General features: G+C 33.5%; 2 protein-coding genes across 2 annotated transcripts; one reads left to right on the forward strand and one right to left on the reverse strand.

Annotated features, from left to right (window-relative positions):
• Positions 1–119: 119 nt before the first annotated feature.
• On the forward strand, positions 120–7,598 carry Lgs (BCL9 domain-containing protein legless). The gene is made up of 8 exons (XM_074242544.1): positions 120–250; positions 325–557; positions 649–1,373; positions 1,458–1,666; positions 2,364–3,032; positions 3,120–3,570; positions 3,672–3,879; positions 3,968–7,598. Exons 3-8 carry the CDS (start codon positions 1,082–1,084, stop codon positions 5,919–5,921), a joined length of 3,783 nt encoding a protein of 1,260 aa, XP_074098645.1. The 5' UTR covers positions 120–250; positions 325–557; positions 649–1,081; the 3' UTR covers positions 5,922–7,598.
• Positions 7,599–7,856: 258 nt separating this feature from the next.
• LOC141527201 (zinc finger Ran-binding domain-containing protein 2) lies at positions 7,857–10,093 on the reverse strand. The gene is made up of 6 exons (XM_074242556.1): positions 9,693–10,093; positions 9,515–9,567; positions 9,292–9,373; positions 8,826–9,165; positions 8,643–8,746; positions 7,857–8,218 (listed from the first exon to the last, which is right to left on the reverse strand). The coding sequence occupies exons 1-6, from the start codon at positions 9,764–9,766 to the stop codon at positions 8,215–8,217; spliced, it is 657 nt and encodes a 218-aa protein (XP_074098657.1). The 5' UTR covers positions 9,767–10,093; the 3' UTR covers positions 7,857–8,214.

A 10,093-nucleotide genomic window follows, 5' to 3' on the forward strand; every position in this document is an offset into this window, starting at 1 on the left:
AATCAAAGTGACCATGAAGAGTGACAAATAAAAGTTGTGTGGAGCAAGAGAAAGAAGAATGCTGTGTTTTAAGTGATAGTTGTATTATTAATATATACTCCATATACATATATACATGTACATATACTATATATACATATATAAATATATATGACATATATATGTGTGGAGGGTACACATCTCGGTGATATATATTTAATAATTGTTATGTGTACATAACATATTAAGCTTCCATTATTATTATTTATAAGTATGTTTACGAATATTTGAAACAACAATTGTTACTTGTAAAATTTAATATTAAATAAGTAATTTATTTTACAGAGCGAGCCAGTTTGGTACGTAGTTGTGCGGAAAGGTGGTAGTGAAGGTGTTGGAAAAAAAGGGACAAGAGTAAAACGTGGTCGCAAGTTACTTTTAAGACGCGCGAGTTTGCTTATTAATTTATACAAGTGTTTATCTGGGTTTCGTTTGGCTGATCATGTTCCGATTGCTGCTGGTGATTTCGGAGTATCGGAGACTGGATGGGTGATTATGTTGCCAACTGATGCCGCATCGTGAGTTTTTATTATTTATTTATTTATTTTAAATTAATTATTAAATATAAATATTTTATTATAATTATTGTTTTATTTTTATTTTTGACAGATTTACAAGATTGATGAGTTGTGATTTAACGGCTTGGAGATTTTTAGCGGGTGAATTTGTGAAAGATGACCAGTCGCTTGGATATTGAGTGTTATGGTTAGATTATTTTCGATTAAATGCATCATCCAGTGGTTAATTTTAAAGCAAACTTTAAAAATTGCTACCGTGGAATTATTTCCACAGATAATTTTAATGTAGCTGAAGTTTGTGTGGTTAAAAGACTTTTGTATTTATAAATCATCACAGGAGTGATCTCCATTTTTGTTTTTTTTTTTTTTTATTTTGTGCGCTTATAACCTCAATCTTTTGGTTCGAGCTGAGGATTGTTTATGGTACGTACGCCAAAATACCCCGGATATGAGTATAATGAGGCTCTTAATTAACAAATCAGCTGTTGATGTTTGACATTTAACCGCAAAAAATATCTTGAGCCATGAAAATGGAAAAAAGTAAGGCCAACGAGTCGAGTTGTATTTCGAGCACCGTCGTCAAGGAGGAGCCTGACGGTGATGCGATTAAGATCAAAGAGGAAACGCCTGGTGGAAACCACGACGACGTGCCCATCAGCGATGACACCACCGAGTGTCCTCGTGATCCGGGGCTGGACCCAGCCAATGGGGACAACAATATGCCCACGGATGCCCAAAACGGCAACGGAGGACAGTCTATGATCGGGCTGATTAAGCAGGAAAGTGATCATAACCCCAATGATGATATTTCCAGTGGTATGTTTTTAATTTTATTTTTCTTAATATTTTATTGGATGATTTTAAAAAATTGGAGCTTATTTTTGGTGTTAATATTTGCAGATGGTATCCAACCGTTGGTTAGTAATGTACTTGCTAAACAAATGGGCAGTGGAACTGGTGGTGAGGCCCAGTATATGCAGCAGCAAAGCCAAATATTTGTTTTTTCGACGATATTAGCGAATAAAGGCGCTGAAGCTGTTTTACAAGGACAATTTCCCTCTATTATTGCTTATCATTGTTCTCAAGCAGCAACTAAAAAATTTTTAGAGGTATGTTTAATTTTTATTCATTTATGTATAAATTTTTAAATTCTAAAATTCTAGCTCGAAAATTGCACAAAAATAAATTCTTATTTAGTGATGCCTAGTAAAAAATTAAAATGATTATTAATTGATAATTGATATTATTAGAAATTGATATGAAAAAATAAAAAAAATTAAGATAAAAGACAGACTAATATATATATATATATATATATATATATATATATATATATATATATATATATATATATATATGTATAAGGAAAAGTATTGCAGCATTATAAATTACAAAATTTCTTTTAATTTAGCTAAAAATATTTTATAGGAACCTCCGAAAAAATTTATATCATTCAAAAATTAATTAAAAATTTTTTACGGGATATTTTATACAATTTTCGTAATTAGTAAACATAACAGTATGAGTAAAAGATACATATATGATGATAATTAGTATAAAAATTCTCATTAAAAATCATTTAATTACAATTTCAGTGTCGATAAAATTATTGTGATAAAAACTAGTGATTAAGTAACACTATAAAAAAAATAGTAGACATTTACGAGATAGTCAAGGTTAAGAATTCAATTAATGATCAAAGTCAATGTCAATTAGATAAACTGACTTAAGATTATTATGATTATTGTGTAATTATAATTAATTAATTAATTAATCAATAATTATTATTTTTATTGCTTGTTACAGAGACATCCAAATAAAGTAACCCAGTTTCGGCAAAATCCTGCCCAATGGTTGAACAATTTGGCGGTAATGAAGCAAAAGAGTGGTGGTGGTCAACCACCACCACCAAACAGCGGCTTCCCGACGGAACAACCGCCAGATTTGCCAGTCCTCGACCCTAATGCTCCGTCGTTTTGGAATGACCAGTCCAATTTAAGAAGCCTGAATGGTAGCAATACCATGGGTAACCCCGAGTCTTCGTTGGACGATACAAATTTAGACGTGCCTTGCCTTGTGCCGAATTCCCCAGGAAATCCGGCGAATAATCAAAATCCTAATACGACGATAGGTCCTAACTCACTACTGGGTGGATCAACAAGTCCAGGTCCAGGCGGACTCCAGCCATCGTTACAAGGTGTAAAGGTTCCTGACGAAAATTTAACGCCACAGCAAAGACAGCACCGAGAAAATTCCCTTGCGACGATAAGGAAAATGCAGATGATGTTTTTTGCTGAGCAACAAAAAGACGATCCGAATGCCCAGATGGATCCAAACCAACCGGGACCGCCGATGACTCCCGGAGGTATTTCTGGAAATATGCCTCCTGTTAGTACACCTGGAGGTCCCTGTCCAAATAACATAGACTGGAATATAAATAAATTACAGCCATCATTTTTAGACGGAAAAAATAAAGTAAGTTTTTTATTTTTATCAAAATCTACATTATTAAGAAAATAAGCAAAATTTATGATTTCTAAATTAATAAATTACTTTTTTTAGGGTGGAATTGGAAGTCCTGGATCAGTATCACTGCGTGGATCGGGTATGATGGCCGGTATGCCGCGGAGTCAAGGACCTCCGCCGCCTTACCACCAGACAACGCGGTCAGCCAGTGTGCCAATCGCGACCCAAAGTCCAAACCCGTCCTCGCCGAACAATCCGACGAGTAACCTGTCGTTGCCATCCCCGCGAGCGAACTCGGCGCTCAACTCTCCTGCTGACTGCAATCGGCAGTTTCAGCTGACGTCTCAGCGGCCCGGACACTTGCCAGGGCAGAGTCCGACTAGTCAGGATTCGCCGAACCCCGGTTCGCAGTCCGCTACGTCTACCACGAGATTAAATCATAGTAATCCTGGGACTCCGGTCTCACACTCACATTTAACATCACTCAGTCCCAGTAATACACCACAAAAAGAGTCTTCTCTTGAATTTCCTTCTAATCAACCTAATGGTAATTATTTTTTTTTTTTATTTATTCATTAATTATACTTTATTAATAAAAAATATAATGTTATATTTTTTAATTAATATAATGTTGTAATATTTTAACAGTGGATAATATGTTTGGCCGGACGCTGCAATCACTAGCTCAACAGAAGCAACAGCATGGTGGTATAGTGAATGCAGCTGGAGTTAAAGAAGCAAGCTTAATGCCTGTACCAAGCCCTCAACAGATAACATATATTAATTCATTTGAAGGACAAGAACTCACCATCCAAAAACAGCCTAATACTAGTTTAAAGGACGGTAATCTTCAAAAGTAAGTATTAATTTTTTATATTTAATATTTTATTTTTTAGCAGAAATAAAAAAAAATTTTTTTTTTTTTTTTTTTTTTTAATCTTCAGTAACAATAACGTCAACAACGCAGACATGGCTGGAAGACTAGTATCGGGAAATATGGACAACAATAACCAATATCCAGCAAGATCCGAGGGTTCAAGTCCGTCGATGGACAGCATGAACCGCGGCTTCGGTGCTTCCTTACACAGTCCTCACACGCCACACACGCCTCACACTCCAGGTAATGGGGCGCCTCAGACTCCAGTGGACGTGAAACCCAACAAATCTTCCGCTAGCGCACAAAGCAGTCCAGTGCCGATGAACCCAATGTCAGACAGCATGGGACCTCCAAGAACGGTACCTGCCTCGCCTAATACTAAGCCTGAAACATCACCGCCTTCCAAGGAGCTTCAGCCGCCTCCGCAGCAGTCGCAGCCTCAAGTAGTACAACCACCGCCGCAGCAGCAGCAGCAGCAGCAGCAGCAGCAGCAACAACAACAACAGCAACAACAGCAACAGCAGCAGCAGCAGCAGCAGCAACAGCAACAGCAACAGCAGCAACAAATGCAACAGCCTCCGACGCAGCAGCAGCCTCCAGGACTGAACCAACAAAACAACCCAACGAATAACTCCGGACCACCTATGGGTAACCAGATGGCCTCATTTCCCTGTAGTAGAGCCAACCAGCCGGACAATCAACCTCTCGATCCAAACAACATGAGAGGTCGTCTCGGTGGTATGTCTATGAATCACAGTGGTCCATTCATGAACATGGGAGGTGATCCTATCACTTCGCTAGCACAAATGAGCCAACAGCTGTCCAACACCGTTGCGAGCAACTCGGTGGGCAACGACGGCGGGCCAATGCATTCCGGCAACCCCGGGATGATGCCTTTCAACAATTCACACAATATGCACATGATGCAAATGAGCGGCGGAGAAATGAACGGTGGCTGTCATATGGGTGGCCCAGTAAATGAACCCAACGACGTCAGTGGAATGTGTATGGGCCTAGGAGGACCTCCTGGAGGGAGCTACAGTCCGACAACATCTCACACAGGGAGTCCAGTTGGGCCTAACAAAATATCTCACTCCATGATGAGTCACGGTGGAATGATGGGCCACAATGGCCCTCCAGGTCCGGGAGGTGGGTACGGAGGTGATCACGCGCCACCTCCCAGACTGATGGGACAGCACATGGGTGGTCCCAGCCCCTACAACGGAGCTAATATCCAGGTGAAACCCAGTGCTCCAAACACAATACAGTACTTACCCGCGAGGCCGAACGTCGGCCATCCTCCGCGTGGGCCGCCGAGTCTTGACTTTCTTCCGCGTTTTGGCAATTCCATTGGAAACATGGAGAACAAAATGCAGCAATCGCCGTCTGTTAATCTCCAGTACTTCCCGAACGGGTGCATGCCTAACAACATGGGTGGACCTCCGCAACCTCCTCAGCACTCTGTAGGCATGCCACCGGGTAATATGGGCGGCGGGCTTCCTGGTATGGGACCTGGTGGAGGCTTAGGCCCTCCAAGAATGGACGGTGGCCAGCAAATGAATCCAAACATGCATCCGTCTATGAGGCCGTCCGTCGGCAATATGCGTCCTCAGCCGAACATGATGCGCATGCAGCAGCACATGGTTGGTGGTGGTGTCTTCCCCGGCAGTCCGATGGATCCTGACAAAGTCTTCCCGCCGGATATGGTGCCGCAGAACCAAGTTCCTAATCAGAATCCCGGGATGTATGGACCTGCTGGCAAAGGACCTATGGGATTAGGACCTCCTCCAGATGCCTCTCAGCCACTTCCTCCCAGCATGGGTGGCGGAACGGGGAACTTCAAGAACAGCCCTTTTGTCGGCGGTGGACCATCTATGAATGATCCTAACTACGCCCAACAATTTCACAACTTCCAGCAGCAATTGTACGCGACTGGAACGAGAGGCAGTGGCCCACCTCATCCAAGTCTTCATCCACCGCCAAACTCTCACGCGCATCAACAGTTCTTCATGCCTAAATAAAATATACAGGACTACTTGTGCTGGTAATAAACAAAAAAAAAATAAATAATAATAATAATAAATAAATTTAAATGCCGATCGTTCAAGAACTGATTTAAATACTAAATATTAAATATGAATGATAAGCGAGCGTGTGAACGAATCGGGCCTTTTTTTTATTATCGATAGAAGTAATTAAATTAATAATAAAAGTATAAAAAATAAATTAATTTAGAATAATGATTATTCCCTCGCTACCACTTTCGCGAGTCTCTCCAATGCAACAACGGTGTTCCGTGCAATATAATAATAATTAATAATTAATTATTGTCATTATTAATTAATATATAATTATTATTAACTATATTCTTATTATTAATTATAATAATAGTAATAATAATAATTATAATTGTTTTATTCGTTAGTATCTCCACGTGGGTATTCGGCTGCGATATATAATAAACATTGTAAATTCTTTTATACGTCATTTATTATTATTATTTAAATAATTGTACGGCTTATGCGTTAATTGGTGATATATATTGAGGGTGGTGTGTTAATAATGATATTATTATTAATAATAATAATAATAATAATAATAATAATAATAATAATAATAATAATGACGTAATATTGTAAATATTTGTGTAAAATCAGGCTTATCTGTCCGAATAGTACATTGTTAATTGTATCGCTCGGAATGCACGTGTCATTAATATTGTTGTATGAGATTTTCAAATGCGAATGTGGTATTATATTGCTAACATCTTTAATTTTTATTATTTTATTATTGATATTATTATTATTATTATTATTATTATTATTATTATTATTATTATTAATACGGTAATGGATACACTAGTATGATTATAGCAAAGAGAAATTTTTAACGATCTCTGAAAATAATTTTTTTTTTTTTTTAAATTACATTTCATTTAAGAGCCAAGTGAAGAATCGAATGACCCCATTGACATGAAATTATTTTTATTATTATTATTATTATTATTATTATTATTATTATTATTATTATTCGTGACGTCGTTGACATGTGAATGAAATTTATAGATTAGATATATATTTATAAGAGCAGATAATTTAGTTAATAATAACTAAATTGTTTTTAAAAATTATTTTTTTTAATTTTAATTGTAAAATTAAATAACTTTTTAACGAGGAGAAAATTTTACAGGCTCAAAAAAAATTTCGTAATTGTATATATACGCGATTATATATTAATAATCCCATCCATATTACATAACTTGGATAGTTATCCGTCTCTTTTATTCTTAATCCCAATTATTATTATTAATATTATTATTATTATTATTATTGTTATTATTATTATTATTTAATTTTTTGTAATAAATATCCGCATAATTATAACTTGCATATAAAAAAAAAACCATTAATTATTAGTAATAATAATTATGATAACAATTAGTAATTATTATTATCATGGTTATTATTATTATTATTTTAATATTATGTATGAAATGATTAAATAATAATGGTAATAATAATAACTGACTAATTATGTTGTTGATGAATGATTTTTATTATTAAATGAAAAATAAAGAATATTTACAAGACGAATAAATAAAAAAAAAAAAATGAAAAATAAGTCAAGTGCATAAAAGTCACTTTCAGCAAATGTTATTGTATTGATTGTAGTAATTTTAGTAGATGGTGAGAAAAGATGATTGTTTTTTTTTTCTTCAATTAAATGATCCTACCGCAACACACAAATTTATTAATTATTATTATAATGTATTATAGAGTTCATTAAAATGATGTTTTTAATATTTAAATAACATTCTTTTTTTTTATTCCTTACAATTCCCTAATAAATATTAAAGCTTTAATTATTTTATAATTTTTTTTTAATAAATTAGGACTGGAATTTTTTTAATTAAAAAAAAAATATCTAATGCAGTTTATTATAAAAAAATCTTCTATTGATTTATGTAATTTATTTTTTAAATATCACTCAACAGTCTAATATTTAAATAATAATTAATTATGATTTTATATTTTTTAATTAAATATATTAGAGTGTCGACTGTCAAAATATCACAATGACAAATTAACGCGCATATGCTAAATTTTTACTTTCATACTCCTATAATTTTTTAACGAAGTACGATCTAATTTAAATCATAGTCCTCTGCGAGCAAATATATATATATATATATATATATATATATATATATATATATATATATATTATATATAATATAATAATTTCAAATCTTTATTATCTATCATTTAATTAATCATCAAAGCTTGTGGCAATTTTCGAGCTCCAAACTCCTTTTCATCTGAAAAAAATCAAAACAAAAACTCGTGTACTTATTTAAAGTTTATTACACTTCTAAGACTTATCAATTACTAGGTGATATAAGTAATAAGGTATTCAATTAAATTATTATAGTTATTCGTAAGGTTATCAGTGTGATCTTAGTAATAAATTACACAATCACGAATGGAAGCAAACCTGTTAAAAGCCTTTCACTGACTGAAAGTTTTCAAACGATTTACGAATGATAGTAAACTATTATAAAAGTAAATTTCTAAATTTATTTTCTATTCATAAATTAAATGTTCTATCAATTTGGCGTGCATGGGTTTTTTTTAATAAGAAAAATTTTTAAAAATATCAAAATTGTCAGTCACTGTGTTTGGAAATTGGGCAGCAGTAATATTTGAATAAAAAAAAAAAATATTTAATATAAATGAGAAAACCTTTTTTTCTCTGGCACAAAATCATCCCATTCACTCAAATCATATTTTGATAAATCTCCTTCTTCATCGTCGTCTTCATCTTCATTTTCTTCTTCATCATTATACTGAAAATTGTAATTATTAATTATTAATTAAAAATTATTTATTCTAATAAAATTATCATGAATTGCGAAGATTACTTACATTACTTTTAACTTCATCATGCAGCGCCGAATCATCGGCTATTTTATCATCACTAGAATCTTTTGACTTACTCCTCGGCGAGCTACTGTACTTAGAATCCTTAGAATCATCATCAGAGCGATCGATTTTTCTTTTCTTGCGTCGCCTACCGAACTCATCGTACTCGTCATCGTCGTCATTCCGTCGTTCTTTGTACTCGACTACTCCTCGATCATTGTAACCACCACCATACCCGGTTCGCTCTTCAACTTCACCAAATTTAGGTGCATTGCACATATTACATTGCTGTCGTCTTGCCCAGTTGACGTTACCACATTTGCTACACTGCCAATCATCAGCACTAAATACAGAAAAATAATTTCTTTATAAATATTTTATAATATCTTTATAAATTATTTATCGAATAAAATTTAAAAAATTGTCAGATGTCTTCCAAATTTAATATCACATATTATTGAAAAATTACCTAAATAATCCGCGACTTTTTTCTGCAGCAACTTTACCTATCTCTTGACCGAGTTTTTTCTTCTTAGCATACTCTCCTCTATCTACAACAAAATAATTTCAATTAATTGAATTATTACTGATAAATTTTATCGAATTATAAAATAGTAAAATACTTAAAACTCTGAATTAATTAAAAATTTACTTAATTCATAATAAAAAAAATATATATTTATTTTTAATACCCTTTCCACAGCGATTGCAAGAATTACGTCTGGCAAAGTTGACATTTCCACACCTGTAAACATTAAAAAAAATGATTATAAAATGAATAATAATCTAACTGATAAATAGATAATTAAAATACCTCAACAGCTAAGTAAACAAATAATTAAAAATATTAAATAAAATAATAATACTAACTGTGAATCAGGACAGAGCCAATCGCCATCGTTGATACTTCGCTGACTATCATCTTCACTTTTAATCCCATCCATGGTACTAATTTATTTTTTAATTCTACGGATTTTTTATTAACAACTAATTATATGACACCTATTAATTATTACTTTAAAAATTCTTAGCCTATATGACACTATCAACAGCGTATTAAAAAAATACAAATAAATATCATTAAATATTTTGATATGTGAACATTTTAAGGTGTCACGATTTAATTCGCGTTTATTGATATTTTATAAAGTCTAATGACTAACACTTGATAAACTAATTTATTTATTGATATTGTTTTTATTTAATATTTTTGTTTTAAATAAAAATAGTAGGGCTATTTGGCATTTGGAATTTTGTTGAATAGTTTTATT

Source organism: Cotesia typhae, unplaced genomic scaffold (assembly GCF_013202065.1).
Source record: "Cotesia typhae breed Kobodo isofemale line unplaced genomic scaffold, CoteBio_Ctyphae contig_4, whole genome shotgun sequence".
Classification (NCBI taxonomy): domain Eukaryota; kingdom Metazoa; phylum Arthropoda; class Insecta; order Hymenoptera; family Braconidae; genus Cotesia; species Cotesia typhae.

What these genes read in the sequence shown, in the direction of transcription:
- LOC141527201 (XM_074242556.1), bottom strand. Translation starts at nt 9,766, where the DNA reads ATGGATGGGATTAAAAGTGAAGATGATAGTCAGCGAAGTATCAACGAT. An exon ending in TGGCTCTGTCCTGATTCACA is followed by an intron (nt 9,568 to 9,692) that starts GTTAGTATTATT and finishes TAATGTTTACAG; the next exon opens with GTGTGGAAATGTCAACTTTG. An exon ending in AAAAGTCGCGGATTATTTAG is followed by an intron (nt 9,166 to 9,291) that starts GTAATTTTTCAA and finishes TTCTGTATTTAG; the next exon opens with TGCTGATGATTGGCAGTGTA.
- Lgs (XM_074242544.1), top strand. Translation starts at nt 1,082, where the DNA reads ATGAAAATGGAAAAAAGTAAGGCCAACGAGTCGAGTTGTATTTCGAGC. An exon ending in CAATGATGATATTTCCAGTG is followed by an intron (nt 1,374 to 1,457) that starts GTATGTTTTTAA and finishes TAATATTTGCAG; the next exon opens with ATGGTATCCAACCGTTGGTT. An exon ending in TCCTTCTAATCAACCTAATG is followed by an intron (nt 3,571 to 3,671) that starts GTAATTATTTTT and finishes ATATTTTAACAG; the next exon opens with TGGATAATATGTTTGGCCGG.